The sequence below is a fragment of the Spermophilus citellus genome (genome assembly GCF_964194105.1).
Source record: "Spermophilus citellus genome assembly, chromosome: 12".
Taxonomy (NCBI): Eukaryota; Metazoa; Chordata; class Mammalia; order Rodentia; family Sciuridae; genus Spermophilus; species Spermophilus citellus.
Window position 1 is genome coordinate 103,773,121 of NC_138198.1, and position 26,382 is coordinate 103,799,502.

Sequence of the window (26,382 nt, forward strand, 5' to 3'; positions counted from 1 at the left end):
CAAGACAATCACAATTTGGCATTATGAGTACTGCAAAGAGAGGTACAAAGAGAGAAGTTTAGAAGTACAGAGTGAGGAACATTTTATCTTTATTTGGGGGAATCAAAAAACTCCGTGAAGAAGCCAAGAGTTAATTTGGATTCTGAAGGATGCATCACAATTTAGTAGAAGAGAATTGCAGGTGCAAAAATATTTCTTGGGTATCTACTTATGACTGACTGCTAGCTCGCCCAATAAATGTAAGTGATTTCACGCAAGGTAAAATTTAAACAAGAACTGACCTCAAAGTTCATAGAGCTATTAAAGAGAAGATAGTGAAGAAAAGATAAAATCTTTTTGAATGGAAGTAATTATTCTTAAAGAGTCCTTATTCTCAAACACAAATGTACCACACCATTCTCTGGATGGATTGAAATAATCAGGAATAAGAGGTTATTCCACAGTCTAAAAAGAAACTGAAAGCAGAGAGTGAGATTAGGTGAGAAAGGTTCCCTGACATTTTTTTTAAATGTATGTGTTGGGGCCAGTTCTTAGGAGGATGTGAAGAACATTTTTGTCTAATAAACATGCATCCTTGAATGACAGAAGGCTGTTTATCTCCTCCTCCATTCTCTCCAGTACAGTGACTTGGACGGTTGGCTGTGTAACAAAACTTCTCATCAAGAGACTCTGAGAATTTGCTAGGGAGAAATAAACATTTTAAATGTTTTTTATTTACTTTGTCATTTGAAACCAATTTTGGCTACATGTTTCCTCTATTATATTTATGTCCAGGAAATTTTAGAGTCAGGAACCAACATACCATAGCTTGGGTTTTCATGGTGGGTGAAAAATTTTCAGCATTACAGAATTCCCCAGATGAGGTCTTCCTCCCCAAACTCATTCTGGCTTTGAAGTGCAAAATGTAGGGATAATCTCATCCCTCATCTTCTTCCTTCCCTTTTATAACCTCAAATTCTGTAATTCTCAGGAATCTGCTCTAGCTCACTAGAGGTGTCCTCCAACAAGCTTATGTGATAGACAATGAAGGAATGTTCAGAGGTGACATAATTTGGTGACTAAAAGCTGGAACCTAATCAGTAGATTAATCCATTTGATGGATTAATAATTAAAATGGATTACTGGGTGGTAACTGCAGGCAGGTGGGGTGTGATGGAGGAAGTATGTCAATGAGAGGGTGCCCTTGGGAATTGCATTTTGTCCCTGGCTCCTTGCTGTCTCTCTTTCTGCTTTCTGGATGCATGAGCTGAGTAGCCTTCCTCTGCCACACCCTTCCGCCATGATGTTCCAGCATCACCTTGGGCCCAGAGCAATAGAATCAACTGACCAGGGATGAAACCTCTGAAATCATAAGCCCAAAATAAACTTTTCCTTTTCTCAGTTGTTCTTGTCAGGTAATAAATGTGCTTTTTTGCTACAAGCTCATAACAAGCTGACAGGAGCCTTGTCTGCTGTGTACTGCACTGTGCCAACCACTGAACATAATGCCTGACAGTAAGTGCTCAATACATACAGTTGGTCCTTATTATTTGCATGTTACATCTCTGTGAAATTGCCTATTTGCTAAAATTATTTAATACTCCAAATTAATACTTATATGGTTACCCTGAATGTGTGCAGAGTGGTGAAAACTGAGCCACCCAATGCACATGTTCCCTGATGAGGCTGGACGGGGATATACTTTCTTTTTGTTCTAGCTCTTACATTGTAAGCAAGTGTCTTTTTCGTGCTTAACACCACGGTTTTCACATTTTTGTGCTTTTTGTGGTGAATTCATTGTATAAAAATAGCCTCCAAACATCATGTGTAGGCCCCAGGCTAAAGTGCTATTCAGTGTTTCTAAATGTAAGAGGTGTATGATGTTCTATATACCCCTCCCACCCCAAAAAAACCTGTTAGTAAACTTCATTCCGGTATGAATTAGAGCGTTATTGGTTGTGAGTTCACTGTTTCTGAATAAACAATATATATTGAGTAAGAGGTTTGTAAACAGAAATACACATAAAAACAAGGTTACACATTGATCTAATGTATAGATCGATCTAATGTGTAGGACTGTTAGGGCTGAAGTAGTAAAGGACCTGAATCCCTCATTTTGTCCAAGAGAGACATCATCTTAGGTAGGAGGAGAGAAAAAAGAAAGGAGGAAACTTAAACATCACTGGAAACAAACACTGTACGTACCTCCAGAAATGTTCTGCACGAGCCTTTGAACATTCCTTTGGAGTACTTGAACCTCTACTTTCCTAGATTGGAAGGAAGGGTATGACATGGAGGCAGGAATGCACGAGAGGACCCTAGAAGTTCTTCGTGAGACACAGACTGAGAAGGAAGGTGAGGGCAGGTATTGAAGGTGGGGCAGCCCCAGGAGAAATCATCCAAGAAGCAAAAGGCTCAGTTAGGTGGGCTCAGGATTGGATAAAATGTGCTGGAAAGAGTGGCCTTTGTAGGCAGAAGACAGAGATGAGCCCTGATCTTCCAGAAGAAACCCTCTGCCTTTTATGCTATTGATTGAGGGTATGATGCATGGTAATCTTGACCTTCTTGCCAAGCATTTAGGTATCTACTGCAGGCTAGATTGAAAATAGTCAGATTCCAAGGCAAGTACCCTGGAGTCCAGAGTCAACAGAAGCCAGAAGAGGGTTCAGGACCTCGAATAGATCCACACATCCACAGGACAGCCTGTGTTTCTCCAAAACAGACATCCCCATTACCCTTACCACCTCTATGAAGGGAACATACATTATGAATGGGCCTGGAATTATCTTCCCCTTGGAAAATGGAGATCATCCTAATCTACAAGAAATTCTTTCCTTCCCACTTTTCTGTAAAAAGTGGTTGGGAGATGGTTGGGGAGACCTTACATCTCGTGTGTGCTTGGGCCCTGAAGGAAGGCTTAGGCAGCCTGTGAATACTGCTTCTTCTTTCTCGGGGTTCTAGTCTCTGGTTCTGTTGCTTCTGAGCTATAGGTTGTGGCAGGACAGGGCTAAAAGGCACAAATATTGCTTAGCCCTCTCCTGGTTGGGGAGATATTAACATTTACTGAGTCCCTGATCTGCTCTCTACTGTGCTCCTGTCCCCACTCTCCACTGGCCCTGCTCATCTGACCTGTCAGGTCTCTCTAGCCCTGTGGATATACACATAGGGGCCTCAGTGCTTTTCCATTTGTCCTCACTGAGGGACCCCCTGTTGAGTGTCACAGGCTCCTCTGATCTTCTTGTGAAGTGTCTGCAGTGGAACATAATCTACTTGATTAGGATGATTTTATTCATCAATCAGTTAAACTCCAGCCATCCCACAACTGGTCCTAAAACCATCATGTCGGATGGTGGGAAGGGTCTTTGTTTCCTTCTTGGGAAAGAGGATTCATTATGGGTATATGAGAACATTTTATTGGTACATTCCTTTCCAAAAATTCTTGATGCCATTTGATTGGGCAGGTGGAGAAGAAGGGACCTTTGCTACTACACATTTTCCTGGATAGGGCTTCCCCAGGCACCCTGATAAAGACATTGGGAGCATAGTGAAGAGAGTAGAGGAAGCTGTTCCCCATCTTCTTTTCTGAGCATCTGCCACAGTGGCAGGCCAAGGTGCAGAACTGTGACCGACAGGACAGGCTGGCACACAGTGTGGCAGGTCAGAACAGGCACAGAAGACCTGCAGTTGAGCGCTGGTGACATTTCAAACCCTGGAGCTTCCATATTCATTGGTTGTAGAAAAGAGGGACAATAAAGTGCTTTTGTTGCAAAAATTCACAAAGTGATTTTAAAGATCAAATATGAGTATCTTTCGTACCTCCCAGAGTTCTAAGCATCTGGGGAACATTTCAGATGTTTGGTACATGAATAACCGAATGGATGCAGGCAATAGGGAAACTGTGAAGTTTGTGAAGACACCCATTATTTTATTGCTTCAAAGAACAGCTATTTTATCTGTGTCTAATTTGAGCCTGGTCCATGTTGTGGGAAGCATTTTAACTGTTTAACCCATGTTAAAGCCAAACAGTGGGACTCGTGTAGGAAAAAGAGGTCACCGACTGCTGAGTTGGGTTTCATTGGTGGCCATGGTAGACGGGCCTGTCTGAGGTGGGCATTTGAATGGGCAGAGGTGGAAGAGGTGGGGAGAAACACAGCACCAGGACAGCTCCAGAGACAGGAAGGGGAAGACCTAGCAAAGGCTAGAGGTCTTGAGCAGACAGCTGGGCAGAGGCTGGGTTCAAAGCCAGGCAAGAGGGATGAGGTAGGAAAGCAGGATGCACTGAGGAGGGGAAGTTTAACAATGAACCATTTGACTCTAACACATAATAGAACTTACTCCTAAGACAGAGAAAATAGACCTGAAGACAGCCAATGATAACCAAAGAAATGCTGAAGTCATGAACATCACCACAGTTCCAGAGGTGACAAATTATTCCCTTGGTACTTTGCAGTTAAAAAATAAACTTCTCACTTAATTTATATTCTATTCCAGTTTATATTTACAAGTGAACTTAGCCACTTTTAGGCTCACTATGAAATCTGTGGGAAGTAAATTTGGCGAGATAGCTCTTCTATTCCTCTATGTTTCTCTCTCTCTCTCTCTCTCTGATTTTTTTTTTTTTTTTTTTTTTTTTGGCAGTGCTAGGTATGGAACCCAGGGTCTCTCACATGCCAGGCAAATGCTCTACTGCTGAGCTACATGCCCAGCCCTTTTATTTATTTGTTTGTTTTTGAGATAGGTTCTCACTAAGTTGCTGAGGTTGGCTTGGAACTTGGAATCCTCCTGCTTCAGCCTCCCAAGTTGATGGGATTACAGGCATGCACGACTGGCCCAACCAGATTTTTTTTAAAAAAATTGTTATGCATAAACCAAGTAGAATTCATGCTCTGAACTTCCACAGAGCATGAAGGCCCAGTAACCACCCAGGGAGAATTCAGGAGGAGCTAAGCTTCCTTTCCAATGCATAGAAAGGTACCCACTGGCACCCACTGATAGGAGCGTCAAATGGCATGATTCCCCGCCTTGCATTGCCTGCTGGGCTGCTGGAGTGACGGAGCTGCCAGGCAGGCAAGGAAGGCCTCCTGTGCTGCAGGGAGCCAAGGGCTGCCCTTCCCACAACGCTGACCTTGAACGGGAGCTACCTTTGTTGTCATGCCAGACCCTCAGCTTGCAGAGGTGACCCAAGCTCAGCATGTCAGAGAAGTTGAAGGTGTCTGTGTTGTTCCGCTCAAACTTGTTCCAGTTGGCTGACTGCTTCAGGGCCAGGGTTCCGCTGTCCCCATTCTCCCCGAAGATAATGATGAACACATTGGCATCCGTGCCTGCTCCTGTAGAGAGTGCAAAGTGAGGCTCTGGGTACCAGTCTCTGGGACATACCATGCCCTTGCCCTGGCTTTGCTCCTGGTCTCCTCAGAGGATCAAGGCATGTAGATGGACAGAGTTCAGAGGTGGCAGGACCAAGGGGGAGGTCAGAAAGGACTGGTAAGAGTCCTGGAACTCCTGGGTCTCCAGTTCTGTGTTTTGCCTTCTCTTTGTGTCTTGTATAGGCTGCTGGTCTAACTGCAGTCATAGTAACTGTGAATATTTTGGACAGAAATGAATCTATTTCTGGGAAATTCTCCCAAACTTAAAAGGCACGCCATATAGACTGGATCTGCAGTTAAAAATATAAGCTGCCGCCTGTATGGTGTGGATTCAGAAGAAAGTTCTGCACTCCTTAAATCTACTTTTGACATTTCCACTGGAGCTTCATATCATTTGCTTAAGCTGAATAAAGGTTTTGACCTCAGTCCAAAAGCAAGTGCTTCTGGAAGAGGTGGCTCGGTAAAGCTTTTCTGGAACATTCTAAAGGCATAGAGGGCCTTGAAAACATGTGGTTACTTGGAACTTCAAGCCATAAGGATAAAGTCTTCATTGTGAGGAGCAGAGGGAGAAGGGAGGTACCCCGAACAAATTTGATCAGATTTATCTGCCCATCATTTATGCCCACAATTCTACAAAGAGCTTCACTTCTTTGCCTAAAGGCTTCTCTGTTGAAAATGTAAGCTACCATGGCCACCATATTCATCCTCCATAGTCACTTAGAATCAGTGTGAATGAATTTGCCCAATTCCTTGCAACAGCTCCTGGAGAGTGGGCTTGGCACAGGGGAGGGGAGGTAGGAGGTGTTGCCTCCATGGCTAGATCAGAGTCTGGTCCTTGTCACCTCCATTTTTGACATGCTAGTACTTTTGCTTAGAAGGCTCTGAACGTCCCATCTACCTCAGTGACTTCTGTTCGTGTTTCTGGACCTGACTTTGGCATCACCCTTGGGAAGTCCCCATGACCTCATCCCTGATGCCCAGGTAGGTAAGGTGTCCCCCTCTGAGTTCCCCAGTAGCGTCAGACCTATGAGGTCCCTGAGAATCACACCTCTGTCCTATGTCCTAAGACCCAAGGCCAAAGCCAGCACACAGGGGATAGCCACCAAGCACATGAATGTGAAAGGGTGCCCCAGGTCCCCGAGATGCAAAGCATCTGGCTGAGGGGCACCAGTCCACAGCAGGCTGATAGCAGGCTGTGGGTCCGGCTTTTCAAAATCATGGGCCATACCCCCACCCCCCCACCCCCCACCCACACACAAATGTTCTCCTCTACTTCCCTGAGGGAGCAGGGAAGGGACCCATTCTGTCAGTGGAAGGAACTATTTTGTCTAGGCAGAAAGTGACCGACTGTGGAAGTGACTTGGATTGACTCGCTTTTGGAAGGCCATCTGAAGAAAAGACTGCCTGCCTGGAAACAAGGTCCTGAGCCAAAACTTTCGGGTGAGGACAAGGGCAGCGGGAGTTGGGAGGGGCCCCAGCCCACCCAGGATGTTGCTGGTCTTCACGGTGATGGTGTAGGACGTCCACTCCATCATCTCCTCCTCGTCGATGACAGCGCACATTTCGCACACCAGGGTCTTCTTGCCCTTCCGCTGGGACAGCCAGTCTCCGTAGTAGAACATGGTCAGATCGCCAGTGTTCATGTTCTTCAGGAGGATCTGGGGAGGGACCCCGTGTGGGAAGGCCCTCCCTCACCTACCAGCCCCACTGCAACGCAGCCCCTCCACACCCCAGAGACCAAGGTCCCAGAGACGGGAGGAGCAGCTGCTGACACCTGGGCCTTGGAATCCCAGGCTCCGGGAGAGGTCAGTGCCCTCGTTCTCAGCCCTGAGTCCAGGTCTCTGTTATGGCAGCCCCAGGACACTACTGCATATTGTGACCAGCATGTTGGGGAGCCCAGGGCCCAGGTGACACTGAGACTGTGTCTGCAGGACTGTCATCTTTGTTGCCAGAGCCATTGTCCTTGCTGTGAGGGGCGCTGAAGGCTTGGGGACCACTCAAGGCACGGGAAGCCTGGGGACCCTGGCATCACAGTAGTTCCCAACAACATGCATCCTGCTTGGCCCCAGGCTCTGGGAACCTCCTCTCTGCTCCACAACAGGGTGGGTCAGTGGCCTCCTTGGGGAAGCCCGGAGGCCAAGTCCCCATGAGGGAGGGGAAGTTGAGGAAGCCCTGAAAGCGAGGTCCTAGGAGGAGGATCAAGCTGCCTTCTTCCCATGGGGGACACTGAGCCTGTGGGTATGAGTGGCGTGTGTGTGAGCACAGGGAGGGCCTGGCCTGGGGCAGGACCAGGAAACCCAGCTGTGGCTATGAAGATGTCACTGTGCCAGCCCCAAGGCTGCTCCCAGCCACTGAGAGCCCAGGACCTGGGTGGGCTGCTGGGGTGGGCTGCCACGCCCCCTGTGGGACAGGCAGGGTAGACCAAGAGGCAGCCACCAGACTCTGGAGCGCAGGGGCACCAGCTCCCTGGCCATCCTGCCTGAGGGTCCCACTGTGACAGTCTCTCTGTCCTGGTTCTTGCTGCTCCCCTCTTGACCTCCCAACCCACGTCCCAGAGAAAGCCCAAGCCAGGCCTCCCCTCACCCCAGGCAGTGTCCATGTTCTGTTCACAACTCATGCTGTCTGTCTGCTCCAGAAGCTGACCAGACTCTCACTGGACACCTGAAACTATGTCCCCTGATTAATTCACGCCAAAGGGCAAACTGGATTTCATGGCTGGGCCCATGTCATCACCCTCTTCAGTGACATTTGTTAACAAATGTCCACTGATGACCCAAAATAACAGGGAGGAGGGGCAGACAGTGCCCAGAAGGGAGAGTGAGGGTCCTCACCCTTTCCAGGAACCACTCGGGCCGGCTGCCCAGGCCATCGATGCGGATGCGCATCTTGGTGAAGGGAGCGATGTCCAGAATCTCCATGATGAAGGTGTCGTTCTGCTCCCGCTCGAACCTGGGGGTGGGGAGCAGAGGCCTGAAGAGGGGAAGCCGGCCACGGCCAGAGACCAGATTTGAGATAAGCTCCCCCTCTTGCTCTCCAGATGTATTTGGTGGGTAGAAATGACCCTGAGCCAAGAACTACTAGTTCTGGGTTCTAATCATGTTCTGCTAAGTCACCTGGAACACTTCCAGAATGACACTAACCCTACCATCTCACAAAACTTTCATGGGGACCAAATGGATGTGAAAACAACTTTAAAAGCCAAAAGAATTTCAAAACTGAAAAGCTTTAAACGAGATTCTGAGTGACAGGGCCACCACGAGTGATGGGGCAGATTGGGCACTGCACAACTGTAGAAGGCGTCATTCATATTTTTCTATGTGCAATCTGCACCACTGAACACCGTGGCCCAGGATTGGGTAATGCTACAGGCACCTGTAAAGTGGTGGCAAATAGAAAGTAATGCGGCTTTTGTTGCTATTATTATTTTTGTGCTGAATGACCTCATCATCTCAGAGAGTCTCTGTCTTTATTCCTCACTGCTCCTCCCACACTGCCACATGTACAATGTGACCTTCAATGGTGACTGATTGCTTGGCTGCTGACTGATGCCAGGTGATACTGTTGATAAGCCCTTCGGAGTGATGCAGGTGGCCCTGAAGAGACAGCTCTGAGTGGCAATTGTTATGCTTCCTTGGATACAAGGCATATTTATAAAAAGAGGCCACAGCCAGCGGGGGCTGAGACCGCAAGTGCTGCTGAGGGAGAAGGATGCCTCGTCTTAGAGGCAGTGGGGGAACGGAGCCCGCCCTCTCTTGGTGACTTGCCGGTGTGCATTTATGGCGATTAGAAGTGAGAAGCTCTCCAAAGTTGGGGTGGGGGCTGGGGATGCTGTGGACCAAACTGAGCTCTGGCCTCTGGGTCCAGCCTGCCCACAGCCTTCTCTGATCACATGGCCTCTTTATTTGGGGTGGGGGGGCATACCCAGCATTGAATTCAGGGGCACTCAATCACTGAGCCACACCCCCAGCCCTATTTTGTATTTTATTTATAGAGATGGGATCTCACTGAGTTGCTTAGCGCCTTGCTGTTGTGGCGGCTGGCTTTGAACTCACGATCCTCCTGCCTCAGCCTCCCCAGCCACTGGGATTCCAGATGTGTGTTACTGCACCCAGCCACATGGCCTCTCTTGGTAAGTGCATCTCCTTGAACACCATCAAGCCATGACTGTGACCTATGCCCTGTGGGTCTTTCTATCCAAGACACCAGTCAAGATGCAGACACCCATCGCAAGGACCCCAGGAGCCTGGTGAAACCTCTGCCGCATGCAAATACAATAAGACAGCACAGGCCACAGGGAAGAGCCCTGGGCTGGCCAACAGCGCAACTGAAAAATCGTGGTCCTGCTCACAAAATAGATCTTCATTCAGAGAAACCCTTGAACTAAAGGGGCCTGGAAGCATTGGCAATATGGCTATATTGATAATGATGGGATTTGGGATTTCAAGTAACTTTTGGAATTTGGATACTCCCAGAGGTGAGGTCTAGCCCCCATCCCACCAGTGATTATGCCCTGGACATCTGCTCAGTAAGGGGGAGTGTGGTAGGGAGATAGGTAGCCAGAGAAAAATCCAGGAATTAAGGGTTGGATGGAGGTTACAGTGACTGTAGAGGTGAAGACCAGAGGAACTGAGCACGCACGGGGCACAGGGACAACAGCCAGACCACGCGTGACAACAGAGCTGACACCCACAGCTTCCACAGTCACCTCTTAGGGAGCCCAAGGCTCTATAGAGATTGGCTCAGGATGGTCAAGACCTGGTTGGTGACTGCCAGTTCCCCGCTTTTGTTCCTGTTCCCAGCTCAAGACCAACCAGAGAGACCCACCGTGCTCTACAATCCAATCACAAGATACCCCCATTCTTCCTAGTGTACCTCCAGCCTCAAGTAACCCTTCACTAGAAATCTTTTCCCCTCTTCTGACAGCCTGTGAGCCCCTGTCATACCAAGTGATGGAGACTGACCCCCTTGCAGCAACAAACTCTGAAGAAATGGCCTTTGATCTTTGTTTATTCCTACAACTGCCTGAGTTCAAATCCCAATAATTTCCCTTCTTACTAGCTGTGCAACCGTGGGCAAGTTACTGTATCTCTCTGTGTCTCAGGCACAATGGTGTAAACTACAGGGGTTGTTGTGAGTTTACATAGATCAAAGGGCACTTTCCACAGCACTTGGATTCATCAATGTTCACTATCATCCTCATGGCTAGTTGCTCCAGGAAGAATTCCAAAAGGAACCAGGAGCAGGGTAATGAGAGGGCAGAAGTGCTAAGAAGAGGCAGGTAAATCTCCTTAGCACAGCCCCAGGAGGAGCTGCAGAGGGTGGGCAAAGCTCCTACTCTAATCAGCTGCTCTGCCATGGGAGGAAATTCCTGCCTGGTCCCCAAGAAAGAGCTTCTTTATCCTCATGCCAGTCATCACCATCATCACCAAGATCACCATCCTCAGCACCACCTCCCCAGTGAGGATCCAGAGGTATGCACTCAGTGGTCCCTACCTGTGAGGCCAGAGCCAGGAGCAGGGGGATTTGGAAGAAAGCCACCCTGGATCTCACCAGCTCCAGATGGTGACGGGGCACTGTGGCCGTGGCTGGGTTTTAAAGCTGCTAGGCTTGGACCCTGAGTCTGTCTCCTCGGGTTTTAAGATGCCAGGGGCCAGGATGTTTGAAGAACAATGGCTGAGCATGGAAAACCAACTCAAACCCCTGCTGTCTAAAGGGTGGTCAAATGCCAGGCACTGACCAAGTGCTCCAGGAAGCCCCTGATACTGTCCTTCCTAGTCCCCATTTTAAGGGAACCTCATGCTCAAGACTGAAGCCCATCTGGGCGCACTTCCCAGTGCCGCGGCATCCCGGAGCATTATGACTTCCCTTCTCTGTGACTCAGTTGTCTCACCTGTAAAATGGGGGTGATGGTCAGTGTCCTCAGGGGGCCATGGAAAAGACTGGGAGTTGCCATGCCTGGCTCAGAACCATGCCTGGCACCTGCCAGCCCTTGTGTACGGCAGTAGCTCTTCTGTGCACCTGGGGTGGGAGGTACCATGGATGCAGGGCTGGGCCCTCCAGAACATGACCCCTTCCCAGGCCCGAGCCAGTGCTCATTCTTTTCTTTTTTTTAATGTTTTGGAAATGGATTGATTTTTGTTTTGCAATTGTTTTAGGTAGAAAATTGCAAAAAAAAAAAAAGAAGAAGAAGAATTTTGTGTACCCTTCCCCCAACTTTCCCTAAAGTCTGCATCTTATGGTCCCTTAAGCAAAGAAATTAGCAAGGACACAGCACTAGCAAATATAGATCTTGCGTTGGGCTTTTTTTGAATGACCAAATGGAAAAAAAAAAAAAAAAGAAGAAGGAAAGGAGGGAGAACTTGTCTGGGCGAGGTGGTCCAGGAAGGCTCCCGGGAAAGGTGGGCTTGAGCTGGCTCTCGAAAGAGAGAAAGTTTTGAGACAGGGTGACAAAAGTGTGGCTGGAAGGTCCCACGGTGTGCAGGGGTGTGGGAGACTCGCTGCTCACACTGAGGCCAGCTGAGGCAGAGGATGGAGGGCTGGATGGGAGGAGGGGAGAGGGGCACTGGCCCTCTTGGGGTACCTGGCCTTCTTTTTGTCCAGCTGCACCTCCTCTGTGCTCCCGTTGATGCCATAGAGGGTCATGAAGATGTTGGAGTCGGTGCCCCCACCGACCACGTCGCCTGTCCACACTGTCATTTCGTAAAGCACCTGCCATGGGAGAGACAGGGTCTTAAGCCTCAGGCGCCTCGTCAACCCACTCAACTTGCCTCCGTCTCCCTAGGAAAGAAGCACTCGCCAAGCTCCAAGAAGAGCCCCCCCCCCAAGCAACGGGGAGAGCCTGGGGATCAAGAGCCAGGTCTTGCCCCTCGCAGGCCCCACGGGGCCCAGCCCTGGAGAGCTCAGCCTGGCAGAGGGCTGTCGGTGTGGCCTAAAGCCAAGGTGCATCCAGTCTCTGTCAGTCCAACCACAGTGGGAGGGCAGTGGCCTTTGAAATCATCCAGAGCTCATTTGAATCCCAGATCTGCCACTTGTCAGCTGTTGACCCTGGGCAGATCCCGCCACCTGCCAGCCCGTTTCCCTGCGGTGAGGCACAGACTAGAGTGGGCTATGGACAGTTCATATCTGTGCCCGGCCCTGGGCATGACAGTGACAGATGAGCCTTGGGGTTCCAGGTGTCCCCATTTCCCACCACAGCCAGCTTACACTGAGGTCTGTGAGCAAGGGGTACCCTTGGGAGTGACTTCTGAAGGATCTCCGCCTCAAACCATCAGTGAACAGGACAATTGCCTATTCACAGAACTTTTGCTTTAGATCCGGATTTTGCTCTTTTGCCTCAGGTTTGCTCCAAAAAGGATGAAATCCCTCCAGCTGTCCCCACGGGGGGTGGGGAGAGCCCAGCCCTCTCCCAGGCCCTGCCCTGGCTCTTCCCATGAGAGGCAGCCTGGTGGCAAGGGGCAACACCCACTCGGATGTTCTGGGGTGTCCCTGGGGCTGGGCTCGTCCTCCATTCTCCCTCGCGAGGAGAATCCAGACTGACAGCAGGGTTAGATGCTCAGCAGAGGAGGCGGAAAGCCAGGCTGATGGCTCCTTTGAAAAGCCCTGGCCCTCTTCTTCCCCCGTGGCTGCCTCCTCCTGCCTTCACCCGGATGGCAATACCCCGTGCCGCTGCACCTGCTGGAGGCTTTTCTAGCAGCATCTAGAATCTTCCCCAGGACCCTGCAGGTTTAGCTGTACCACGTGCAGGCCCCACCCACAGGGCTCAGGGCCACTCTCAGGGGGAATGCCAGACAGCTCTCCTGCTTTACCCAGAGCTCCCTATGCTGCCCACCAAGGGCACTCATGGTGGGCAGGAGGGGCTACTGTGGACACATATGGGAGCCTGGTGCTTTCTTGCTCTTATCCAGACAGGCATAAAAAAATAGAATGATCAAAACAAGCGCGTTGGTGGCCCCATGGAGACCGGCCTCTGAGGGCTGGCCCTCTTGCCCCTGTGTTCTCTGCATCCACCTTCCTCCCCTTTACACAGATGTGTCCCTTTTTATGTAACTGGTGTGTTTCCAAAAAGAGACAGAAGCAGGGCTCCTGTAAATCCGGTCTGGTATCAAGTGTCCTGGGGAGAAGGCCAGTCCAAAGAGCCCTGTGGTTCTTTGTACAGTGACAGAGCTGTGTTCTTTTGTTCTGTGAATAGCAGGGGTATGGAGCTGGATTTTCCTGGACTAGAGAGCTGGGAGGAGGCGTGGCTGCCCTGTGTGGGTGGGGCCCGCACAGGCACACCCGGCTGGCTGGCAAGCAGGTCAGTGCGTTGGGCCCTGGCTGAGTGGCGGCTCACCCACATTGTCCAGTCGGCCAGAGAAGGTGTCTGGGAAGCAGGGGGCTGGCTGTACCATGGAACGTTCTGCTCCCTACTCTTCTGCAGAGGAGGCACAGGCACCCCTGCTCCTGCCTGTCAAGGATTTTAGAATCCAGGACTCAGACCCTTCTGCCATTTCCATGCCCAAGATTAGCAGGGCCTCTTGGCTCAGTCCTTACCTTTGGGGGATGGCCGAGCTGGCCATGAGTTTAGATTCAGCGACAGAGATAAGGGCTGGGGTTTCTGTTGATCCCATAGCTTATGAGACAGAGAGAGACCACAGGGTCAGGCCATCAACTGACCGTGGGTCCTTGGGTTCCAGCCACCTATCCTGTGTCCTGCCTGGCCCTGGCCTGAGTTCATACAACTTGCCAAAAGTCATTTGGCCAGTTAGAACTCTTCCAGCCAGGGAGAGTCTCATTCCCTGTGCTGTGAGACCAGAGTATTTCAAGTACCATCTTTCTTTGTGCCCAGGCTGGTGGTGCTGGTATAGCACCCTGGGAGAACAGCAACCCTGCATGTCTATGCTGAGCTGTTACCTTCGAGAGCTCTTCTACAGATTGTTCATGACCTTGTTTATAACCTATCATGAAACCAAGGCAACAGTGAGGCTAAGTGATTTGCCCAAGGTCACACAGCATCAGACCAAAGAGAGCCCTCTCCTTGTTTCTAGCACAGTGAGTCTAACCAGTATGCCAGGCTAGAGTGCCCTAGTGATGAGTCTCCTACCTCCTCACTTGATCTCCCCTGCTGCTCCCTATCTACAAGGCACATCCACAGTGTCCCCACACCTTCACCCCGATGTTCACCACCATGGCATCCAGCAGGTCAAAAACACGAGAGGTGACCCCGTCGCCCCGGTCCTTGGCAAGCCAGCAGTTGCAGGACAGTGTGTACTTGATGCCCTGGGTGGGCACTGCCAAGCACAGCTCTTCCACCAGCCAGCAGCTCTCGGGGGAGGCTCCATCATGGCCCAGCTGGGAAGAGACAGACCAGCCTGTGAGGATCTGGGTACAACCGGGAAGAGACTCCTTTTTGTTCAACATCCCCCTCCCTGTCCTGTGGCCCCACTCTCAACGTCTCCTTCCAGTGTGCTGGGCACCCACTGGCCCAAGGCCCTCCCACAAATGAGATTTTACAGATCTCATTAAGGTCTCTAAGCAGATGACTTTGAGTTAATCAAAGAATGACTCTGGCTCATCGGGGGAGCCCTTGAAAAGAGGATCTGAATGTTGGGGATAGAAGAAGTCAGAGGTGTCTGAAGCAGAAGGGATGGTCTCCTAATGGTCTTGAACCAGGACACCACCATGTTTTGGAGACAGCCACATGGTGGGGAATGGCAGGCAAACACTGGGAACTGAAGCCTTCCATCCTAACAACCCCAAGAAAATGGATTTGGTCACTAGGACCCCAAGCCTTAGACAAGATCACATCTCTGGCTGCAACTTGCTGTCATCCCATTGAGGCCTTCAGAAGTGGACCTGCTAATGCACATCTGGAATGTGTCTGGGAAGCGGGAGGGTGGCCACCAGAGACCATCCACTGATTAACTTCGTGAGAATTTGTTACATGGTGATTCAAAAAGAATTAATACACAGGGCATCTCCACTGGACGGGTAGAGAATGGGAACCAGAGAGGCAGGAGACTCACCCAAGGTCACCCAGCTCTTTGATGGAGGAGGCTGGGAGGTCTCCCTCTGCTTCCTGGTCTGAGGGGCTCCAGGTCATTGCTCTGCCTGACCCCCAACCCCCCACCCACCCCAGGTCCTAGTCATCTCCTTCCTTCTCTGCAGTGGTCACCATCACAGGGCCCCAAAGACCAGCACCTCTATTTTCTTGATGGTGCCCACGTCCAAGCCTCCGACGTAGAACTCCTCTACCGAGCCGCAGGCAAAGCCCCTCTTCCCCTGGGGGTAATCCAGCCAGATGCGGTTGCTGCGTTCGTCCTCCTCTCCGATGAGTAAGATGAAGGCTCGGCTATCGGTGGCCGCGTCCTTGTGCTTCCCGGTGGTCACAGACACGTAGTAGGGAATGACTGCAAGAGATGGTGGCAGCCCAGCCTCACAATGGGCTGGCGTGCAGGGTGCGCTACACAGGCCCGGAGATGCAGTGGCCGCTGGAGATCACTGCCCTTGGCTCTCTCAGAGTCCAGAACAAGAAAACTTCCCAGCGGAAGAGTTCCCACTGATGTCTACTCTCCAGGGAACAAGGGAGTTGGTAACTCCCAAAGTGAGCACAAAGAAAGTGTCCTTGTCACTGGTTTGGAGTGTCAAGCTTAGGAGAACCCTTTTGGCCAATTGTCTTGAACCCAGCACTAACAGGTAGGAAGGTCAGAACAATGGCCTCTGTCCACGTGCAGGAGTTACAGGGCAAAAGGGCTTCCACGGTCAGCAAAAATGAGGTCAGCAAAAGTGAGTTCTCATAGAGAGGAATTTCGGGAAAAGTAACAAAAATGTATTATACATACATATATCATGTAGTACAGTTCTAGAAGATATCTATTTCCAAGCCAAACTAGACTAATCAGCATACCAACTTGCTCGGTGGGCATGGCATAGATTTCTAGTTCCCCTCTCGTATCACTCCCCTTGAAGCTCTTGAGGAGTTACAGGCCAGCAGGTGTTGTAGGGAAAACCTTCTTTAAAAGTTCTGAGTCTCTTTGGAATGTGGGTGGGATGGCTGTGGTTCCAAGAGCCATCTTAGAGTCATGGGCAAGCTTTAGGATGCAAGCAATTTATAAGGTTGCCAGGGTGACCAGGTTGAGGGAACCTGTTGCCTGATGTCACTGGAGCTGCTGGATTAGTTCCAGATGGCCTACTTCTGAACTTTCATGAAAGAAACAAAAAAAAAAATCTGCATTCCTTTAAGCCACTATGGAAATCCTTCTCCTGGACCATCTTCCTCAAAAGGTTGGGGACACTGCCCTGGCACAGTGGGTTTAGGATATACAATCTGTGTCTCTGAAAAGTTTCCAAATTCGCCCTTTGTGGGATAACATGAGATGTTTTCTGTATCTGTGTTTCCCTGTTTTATCTCCACAGGGAGAGCCCTCAGGCCTTTCCACAGGGATCATAGTGCTTAGCTAAGGAGGAGCATTTTGGGGGGCGGGGGGTCCTGTCATTTATTCACAGGGTGAGAGGCACTGTGTAAATAGATAGCTCTCTTTGCCCAACCCCACAGACCCACCACGTGGTCTCCTGGAGGGGACACTATCACACTCTTCCACTTAAGGGACTGAAAGGAAAGTAGTGTATTTAAATGTTCAATAGACAAATCTAGAACCACCTTATCTCAAAAGTCCGGTTGGCAAGGTGAACTTGTCAGGGAATTATGATGCTGTTTTACGGAAGAAGAAAAATCTTTAAGCTGAGAGAACCAGAACCAGAAATGGAGCTTATGTTCCCAACCAACCAGCTTGGGACTTCTTTCCCTGCTCCTACCACACCTGACATAGTATTTTGTGTATCTGAGTACATTGTCAACCAGCAAGGGATTCCCAATGCAGCTTCGGGCTTCTGTCTGGTTTCCCCAGGCCCTCTGGACTGAATCTGTGTTCTGAGAGTCTCATCTTACCTGGGCCCTCCTGAACATAGTCAGCCATGGGCCCCGTTACAGTGGCGATGTCCACGTCTGCCATCTTGGAGCTCAGGGCAATCTCCCAGAAGTCAGCGGGACAGCTGCAGTTGCTACTGCGGTCCCCAGTGTACTCCTGTCCAGAAAAGCATCACCCAGGCCTGTTACAGCTCAACATCTTCTTCTTCAAGAACCCTCCCCAGGTATAAAGATGGTGATAGGCCACGGCTGAGCCAAGGCCCTGACCATCCCTCATTGTACCTTTTCATAAAAGAGCCTCTCCAGCCGTCCATCCTCCTTCTTCAGGGAGAGCCAGCGCCCGCACAGGAACAGGAACTCATCCTCATTGGTGTCGTTCCAGATCTCCACCTTCTCCACATACCAGTCTGCACACCATTTGGTGTTATCATGGCGCAGCTTGATCTTGTAGATGACGCCCAGGTCAGCAGCCTCAATGATGAAAGTGTCGGCCTGGGGAGTCCATGGGGGGACTTGGTGGGGAGCACCCCACTTCATCCCACTCCAACCCCATCCTTTCAGGGCCTTCCACCCTCCTTCATTATTGGGCTGAACAGATCCTATTTGGGGAACCTCCAGGTCCAAATCCCTGAGTGATTGATCTCCAAGTTCAAGGCCCCACTTCCATAATGGCCCCATTACAGTCCACTCATGTATGCAATTCCTTGGAGAAAACTGCCTCTGCCCAAATTTCTCTTGGGATAAACTCGTGGGTATTTGAAAGATAGACTCTGATGTGAGAGGGTGGCATCTAATGGCCATGACAGTGACAGATGAGTTAAACCTGTTAACTTGATACACTAGAAACTGAGTTCATTGGAGTAGAAATGGGCATACCCTGCGGCCCAGCACTTCCCCTTCATTGCATCTGTTTTAGAGGAAGACTTTCATATGTGCATAAGAATGCTTTTGCAGGACAAGTCTACAGTGGGAAACCAGAAGCCAGCTGAGGCTCCATTCTTGGGGAACAGCTAAACAACCCTGGCACAGCCTTGCCTGTGGAATGGATGTGTGTGGTGGTGACAAAGAAGAGCCAACTCCTTCTACGTTTGAATATCCTGACACAGAAAGATTGCCAAGGCATCCCACTGAATGCCAAAGGCAAGTGCAGGAGTATTTATATAGCATGATGCCTTTTATGTAAAAAAGTGAAACCACAGAATGGGCATTGTCCGTTTTCTATGGAAGCATGTCCATGTACTCAGAGAAAGCATTGGGAAAGGTGTGGAGACAGGAGAAAGCATGGAACTTTCTGGAAACTGAGCCCATTGGTTTGTCAGGGACATTCCAGGCAGGCCACCCAGGGTAGGTCAGGAAGGTCTGCAAATCATGTGAAGGATTCAGGTGAGATCTGGGATCTATGGGGACCCCTGAAGGACTAAAATGTGTGAGTGACTCTAACAGCTTTGGACAGGGTAATTGAGGGAAGCAGAAGAAGATGGATTGGCTGGTGGGGCCTGGAGCAGAGACACCAGGCCTGTTCAGTAAGAGAGGTGAGAAGGGGAGTCGCCACGGAGCAGACTCGACTGATCCGAGGATATTTAGAGGGGAGAATCAACTGGCGGTTGATTCGATGTAGGTGGGAAGGGGGTGCTGATAGAAAAAGGGTTTTAAGGGGTGACTCCTAGGTTCCCGTAGGTTCCCGTGCAAGTGACTAGAGAAATGGAAGCTTTTAGATGCCCGCAGTGAACTTCAGTTCCTATAAATAGTAACCGATCCAGAGGAAGCTCCAGCTCTCCCGATGGAGCATCAGAACCAGCAGATGGGAGGAGAAAGGGATGAGGTACTTCACAGGTTTTAATTCGGTTGACGGTCACAGTGACTCAATGTCAACTCTATGTTATGTGGAGGAAGCTGAGGCATGGAGTTGCTAAGTAACTTGCTCAAGATCACACAGCTAATAAGTATTAGAACCAGGATCTGAATTCAGGTGATCAGACCCCAGCGTCTGGCACTGCTTCATCCCTGACCCCAGGGACATCACATGAAATGTGATGGTTAAATGGTTGACCTCTTTGGCATTCTATTTTTTTTCCCCCAAAAAATGGACTGGGGAGGATAGGCTTCCTCCTAGCCACTGTACATGAGCAGTGAACAAGTACATCTCTAGTGGTGTGTGTGTGTGTGTGTGTGTGTGTGTGTGTGTGTGAGAGAGAGAGAGAGAGAGAGAGAGAGAGAGAGAGAGAAAGAGACTTTAAATGACCTTCTGTGATGCAGAATGTGTTCACCTCACTCTGTCTCTCAGGGCAAGGTCCACTTAACACTCACATTACATTCCACTTTAGAAGCAGTAAACTGAAGTAAAGGTAAATGGCTTACTTCTAGATTAAGGAGCCCTGGGGTTTGACTCCTGGAGACCTGTTACCAGCTTGGAGCTCCTCCCATTGAGACCCTAGTCCTGGGGTCACCAGCCACTGCAGACCCACTTAGGTGACACCCACTTTTCTTGCCCCAGGTCTAATTTCCTCCATTCAGTAGCAAGTGGTTTAACACTAAGTGTCACACCTGGCTGAATGTCAGGCTTAAGGACACCCTTGATAAAGACCCACAGGTTGGAGTGTGAAATCCCTCCACACAACCAACGAGCAAGACTACAGCTTGGATCAGAAGCCAATTCCCCAGATATGATCTCCTGGCCTCTGGGGGTTTGGGAAAGTTTTAGATGAATACAGAGGAGAAGAGGCTGTGGGTCCAGTGAAGGGGTCCAGGCAGGCAGGGCACAGGGAGAGAGCTGAGCTGGTGGCAATGGGAAGTCTGGCAATGCCCACCCTTCAAGGTCCCTCTGGACAGACTTCTTCCTTCTTGTAAAATCACAGTACGTTCAAGCTGGAAGGACTGTTGATACTGCTGGTCATGTGGTTTTTTTAAAGCCTTTTAATAGTTACAGAACCCTTTTCTTGACAGAGGACTTGCTTGGTGCCTCAATAAACAGGCCAGGTCAAAGAGGTTCTCTCTGGGGGGGGGGCTGTCTGCTTCCCCCATTTTGTCCATGGTTCCCAAGCGCCATGTGCTGCCCAGGGCTCTGCATGATGGAGTTGAGTCAATTCAAATTTGACCCCTTACTTTAAACTGAGGTCAGAGGAGGTGAATCACATATGGAGTTGAAGGCAGACCGGGGCTCCAGACCCCCCAGGCCAAGCCTCTGTCCACACAGACTGCACCACCCTCCAGCCCTCACCTCCACAGGCATGAGACACCCATGGTGAAGCTGAGACCCTCCCATGAAGCCAACAACCTAGAGCTTGAGCCTCACCTTCTGCCCCACCTGACATCATCTGTGGGACCCTGGGAAGGTACACCTGCTAGGAAGGGGGATGGGCTGCCTTGTGGGGGGAAGGGCAAGGGCAAAAGCCCCAATGGGGGTTCCCAATATCCCACAGAATTCCCGAACACCCCTGGGGACCAAGGAGAGCCAGTACCCAGATAAATGTCCCAGGGTAAGAGAAGGGAAGTGGGGTGAACTCAGCACGCCCTTCATACCGTTCCTTTCTCAAACTTGTTGGTGCGGTTCTCGGACTTGCCCAGGTACCGCTCCCCGGTGTCCCCCAGGTCTCCATAGATGGTGATGTAGACCTTGGCATCCGTTCCCGCCCCGGGAACGTTCCCGGTGAAGATCTGCACCGAGTACAGCACGACTGGGCAAGGAGTCGGACAGATGGACAAGACAAAGGGAGAAGGATGACATGGCTTTAGGTCTGGGAGCCGGACTTGCAGGCGGATTGAGGTGTGGTGCAGGTCTCAAGGAGTCAGGCCTTCCTCTTGCTCAGTTATGCATGTTCAGCTGCCACCCCTGCTGATCTGCACCCAGGGGCTCTCAGAGAACCAGAGCATGGGGACTTCTCCAAGTGCACCTCAAACCAGCCACCTACACAGTGTCCAGGGGAAAGACCCCGGATGCCACCTGAAGTGTGTCTACATTGTGGTCACTAAATCTTCCTGCTGGGACACACCGACAATCACATGACATTCCATCCGACTGGTGTCAATGCCAGATCCTTCTAACTGGATAATGGGAAAATTACAATATGTTTTTAAAAATCATTGCTGGTCAGTGTCCATTTTCTTATTTTCATGTATTCTTCACCCCACTGTGTCCCCTTGACTTCCCCCAGGGCTTCAGACAAACTCTTCTCCCCCAAGTCCCAGGGACTGCTGCCCATCCTTTGTCCCCCAGGGACCCTGGGAAGTGCCTGATACATATTAGGGCAATGAGTATAGAAAGTTTAAGGAAAATGGAAGCTTATGGCCTCTTGTTTTGCCTTCTGCTGTGGCCTCCTGGAAGAAGAATTAAATTAAACAGCCCTTTCCCGATCTCTAACCCAGTGGGAAGAGGCAAGCCTCCCAAACCTTTATCTATCTATTTATTTATTTTAGTTGTAGATGGACACCATGCCACCTTTATTTATTTATTTATTTTTATGTGGTACTGGGGCTCAAACCCAGTGCCTCACACCTGATAGGCAAGCACTCTACCACTGAGCCACAACCCAGCCCCCACAAAACTCCTTTGTGAACGTAGGAATGCTTCTCCCCTGTCCATACTCCTCTGTCCATGGAGATCTTTAGTTTCAGGTCAAGGATGAAGCAATTTCGCTGGATTCTCCCCAAGGGAGATGAAGGCTAGAGGCTAATTTCCCTTTTCCTTGAAAGTAGGGACCCCCCCATGTGCACATAGAGACCCAGTAGGGAGATGGCTGCCGGATTCCTATAGGGACTTGGAGAAGGCCTCAAGGCAGAAGAAAGCATTTCTTGACAAAGCCAGGGTTCATGCAGTGGTGTTTATGACTCAGAGAAATGACACCTGAGTGTTGGCAGAGAGCCAACAGCAACAGTGGCACAGTGTGTGGTACAGGACACAGAGAGGAGTGGCACCTACCCTAGATTAAGGGCTAAGGATCTCCTGTGAGCCTCAGAATTCCTACAAGACCCTCAGAAAGGAGTCCCCCTCCTTGCAGGACTTGAGCAGGGCTTTCTCTCCAGCCCTTGGAATCGGGCTCACAACCACCTCGAATCCAATGTGGGTAAGTGAGAGGCTACGGTTGCTCATGGCTGTGGGCACTGGCACAGGCACACCCGCAACATGATTCCTGGTGTTCCCTTGGGTTCTGCAGCACACACTCTTCTTCTTCCTCTCTGGTGTGCCTTCTGGAGTAGCATCATGGGTCCTCATCGCCTTTGCACCCCATGGACCCCAAGTCTTCCCAGTTCCACCCACCTCTCTCAGCTCATCTTGCACAGCCTGGCAGTGTCTTCCTTGAGCTCCTGAGTCTGTATCTCCAGTTGCTTCCCATGCTTCAAACCCTTGCTCTGTTACCTAGTGGTCATCTCCACCTCGACTAGAACCCAGCATCAAACTCACACGTCCAAATGAGCTCTGTCCCTGCTGCACCCCACCTCCATTCCAGACCTCCCACCCACTGTCTCTCTCTCCACAGCACTCTCCAGCGTCCTGCTTTCCAAAGCCTGTTGGTGCATTGTGAGACCTAATGGTTACAGGTGTGTCTCCCAATGTGAGGGCAACTGGGGACATGTCACGCTTGCCCTTACCCCACCATACTCAGTGCACGGTCCAGCCAGCATTCCTGCTGCATTAGTAAATGAAACCTCTTGTTGCTTCAAAGAGCCAATATCATCCAAGTCTACCAAGGTAATACTGACATGAAGTGACATTAGGAGTCTTGTCACTGTTGAGACACAACAGTCGCCTGTCCTCCCCTCTCACTTCCTCTCCTCCACTTCCTGGCTGCCTTCAGGCCTGCCTGTTCCACACATGGAATCATCATGGTGGGTGGGTGGGCCTGTGAGGACACGTTTCTAGAAGCCTTCTTCCCAGATTGCTGATGTGTCCCCAGGGGCTGTGACTAAATGGCCTTCCTACTCCCCCTACTCCACCCCCACTGCTTTTTCCAGTCTTTAGGGAATTAGGAAAACAGATCCAGCTTCTGGGTGCTGAGCAATGCCGTGTGCAGGATCCAGCTATTTCTGGATCCTCCTCCCTCTCCATCCCACCCAGGCCACAGCTCATCAGTGGAAAGATGTTTCCTTAGAAACATCACCAAGCGCCGAGTGGGTTTTGTGGCAAGTGATTCATACAGAACAGCCCAAGTGTGCTGCTGGGACAGCAGTCCAGGGCATCTTCTGGGGTCCAAGAAGAAAAGAAAACTGATTCAATAGCAAAGAAAATTTAGGGAAAGAAATATGGGCAGGGAGAGTCATGGTACTGGGGCAACACTGGTTTTTATTTCCAAGTGGAGTGGCAGTTGAGATTGAAGGAATGAAGGAGCTATAACTGTTTTTCTTCCTGTAATAGAAAAGGAAAAATATATTTGACTTTTGATTGTCTCACCAGCTTGGTGGGCAGAAAGATCTGTTCCCCTGTCTTTAGATGGGAATCTTGGATTTTATTGGAGTCTTGGGTTTTACTCCAGTTTTTCTAAGAAGGCAACACCACAATGTTGAGCTGGATTTCTAAGGTTTTAGAGCTTCTGGGGTCCATGTAGACCACCATGCTGGAGAGGCCCAGAGGAGTTTTTTGTATGTTATCAGTGGCATAAAGTCTGGCTCTTGCAAGTGAAGTTGATTTTTGAAATAGCTAAAGCTAATTCACGAATGACTGGTGAATAATGTGGGGATTGACATGGACCACACCTTCACTGGTCAAAACAGAGGTGTGACTCTGCCCCTGAGGTACAGGAAGAACATATGTGCATGTGCACGCACACATGATGTAGAAAAAGAGGAGAAAGCTGAAGAGTAAGCCTTGAGGAATACCACCTCAGCGGGCTATTTAGAGAGGTAGGAAGAGAATCAGAATGTGACTGTGTCACCCAAAGCAAAGGAGGAAGCCCAAGAATTGAGTGGTCAGGGTGGTGCAGATCCTGCAGAGAAAATGACATTCAGGAAGAATGGAGAAAGGGCTGGGCATGGTGGCTCATGCCTGTAATCCCAGCAGCTCCAGAGGATCATGAGTTCAAAGTCAGCCTCTGCAACTTAGGAAGTCCCTAAGCAACTCAGCTAGACCCTTTCTCTAAATAAAATATTTTAAAAGGGCTGGGGATTCTGGAAAGAAAAGAGAGAAAGGGGCTGGCTCATACAAAAAACAAATATGGGACCTTGGACACTCTGTCCCTGCATCCAACCCTCCAACCATGGAGAGCTAATAAACAAGAGTTTCAGTTACAAATCAGCTAGAGCTTTTCTGCCTGTCTGACTGCCTTTCTTCCCTCCTTTTTTTTTCTTTTCTTTTTGGTGGTGCTGGGAATCCAACTCAAGACCTTGCATGCGAGGCAGGTGCTCTACATTGAACTACATCCCAAGTTTCAAGATGCTTCTTAATTCATACTTAATTGGAGCAGCTGGATCCAGCATGAGCAGAGAGGACCAATCCACCCAGATTGGTAGGCAAATATATGGAGGAGAGAGAAAGCGAGGACCAGGATAATTCAGGCACAGGAAAACGCCTATTTGGATTTATTATCATAATATTGGACCAGGAAGGGATTTGAATACACACTTTGGAGTGAAACAGGGAAAACTTTGAAGTCTACTGCTGCAATTTATTAGCTGCTGGGCAGCTTGTGTGACTTCTGTGAGCCTCAGTTACCCTCTCTACAGCATGGAGATAAAATAGACCCTCCTTCTGCAGGAGAAGGCTCAGTCTGGAAAGGGCAGGTGCTCTGCAAGGGAGGGCCAGGCCCTGGCGCTGCCTCTGGTGATGGGGGTGACCCCTACACTTACTGTCCAGGGGCTCTTCCACTTCCTTGTAGACCTGCCTCAAGGACCCGTCTTTCATGTATTTCTCAGTGAAGATGTCGTAGGGGACCAGTTCTCGAATGGTCTTCTTGTCATCCTCGGAGGTGGCAAGCCATCGATCACATGGGAAAGTCAAGGTCTCTGTACCCTGGAGTGAGAAGGAGGGAGAAATTAGCCCCTGGTGTGGGAACTACCAATTCCAGAGACTCATGTTAATGTTAATTAGACCAAGGACAAGTGACATGGAGCCTCAAAAGTGCAAAAACCACAAGGCATCTTCTTGCCCCGTTCTGCAGATCTAGTCCTACCTGAAGACTTTCACAACCACGTCAGTGATTGGCTCTTGAAGGCTGGGGTTCCCAGGGTCACTTAAACATAGATATCTGAACCCCAAAGTGAACATTTAGATTCAGGGAGTAAGGGAAGGAGTTCCACGCTTTTAAGTCACTCCCAAATCATTCAGATCCACTATGGCAGAGAGCTGTCTCCTAACTTGAGAATTTTGTGGATGCAGAATGTTTTCCTTCTGTGAACTGACTTTGAGTAGAAGATGGACATTCTGGTCATTCACTAGTACTCTGGCCTTGGGCATGGGGAGCAGAGATGTGGCTGCCCAGACTCTCCTCCTTGGCCACTAAACCAGGTTCCAGAAGATTCTGCCTTGGCCCTGAACTAGTCTGAGTGAATTGGGTGAATTTTTCCTGAGGAGATTGTATTTCAATTGAATAAGGCTGAAGTAGCCATCAAGGGAATTTGCTTTGTCTCTTCTGGAACAGGGCAAGAGGAGGAGCAGAGCAGACCAGGCAAAAACTCACGTCTTTGTCTGGGAGGAGCCTACGGATGTCCACGTGGGAGCAGTGCCACCCCGGATTTATGCCTGTGTTATCGTGGCCGATCCGGATTTTTTCAATGATTTCTCCCACGTCTTCCAACTTTGAAAAGGATAAAAGGCAGAGGTTAGCAGAAAAGCCTCAGTGACACTCTGCCTCCCTAGGGCAGCCACCCCTAAGTCCCTTTGAACTTTTAGAGGTCACTTTCTCCAAAATTCTCCATGGCCCAGCCAGTCCAACCCCCCCTCTGCACATTCCATGTTCATGCTTAACTTCCCCAACCCCGACTTAAAGTCACTGAACTCCCTCTCCCAGTTCAGTCCACTTCTCGGGAGGTGGCTCACTCCTCAAGGTGGAGCCCCGCCCCCTGGCTTCCTGTTGCTTGCTGTTGGAAAGTCCCATTCCCCATTGGAGAACTGAATTGGGTATCATAAGAGGAGCTGAGATTCTGCCCTTGCTGTCTTGCCAGGCTGACCTTGTTCAAGCCCTCAGGTCACGAAGAGGCGCTCCTCTCCTG

The 26,382-nt window shown here is 49.9% G+C and overlaps 1 protein-coding gene across 3 annotated transcripts in view; it reads right to left on the reverse strand.

Annotated features, from left to right (window-relative positions):
• LOXHD1 (lipoxygenase homology PLAT domains 1) overlaps positions 1–26,382 on the reverse strand; it is a gene marked incomplete at both ends in the record, with an annotated part of 139,103 nt that overhangs the window by 19,667 nt on the left and 93,054 nt on the right. For 2 of the 3 annotated variants that reach the window (XM_081263228.1, XM_081263226.1), the window contains 11 exons: positions 5,121–5,306; positions 6,826–7,000; positions 8,174–8,291; positions 11,923–12,050; positions 14,484–14,669; positions 15,519–15,727; positions 17,266–17,401; positions 17,527–17,736; positions 20,764–20,918; positions 25,021–25,183; positions 25,851–25,967. In XM_081263228.1, the coding sequence (XP_081119354.1) occupies positions 5,121–5,306; positions 6,826–7,000; positions 8,174–8,291; positions 11,923–12,050; positions 14,484–14,669; positions 15,519–15,727; positions 17,266–17,401; positions 17,527–17,736; positions 20,764–20,918; positions 25,021–25,183; positions 25,851–25,967 (1,783 nt within the window). The remainder of the gene's footprint in view (positions 1–5,120; positions 5,307–6,825; positions 7,001–8,173; positions 8,292–11,922; positions 12,051–14,483; positions 14,670–15,518; positions 15,728–17,265; positions 17,402–17,526; positions 17,737–20,763; positions 20,919–25,020; positions 25,184–25,850; positions 25,968–26,382) is intronic. The other variant, XM_081263227.1, reaches the window with a different exon arrangement.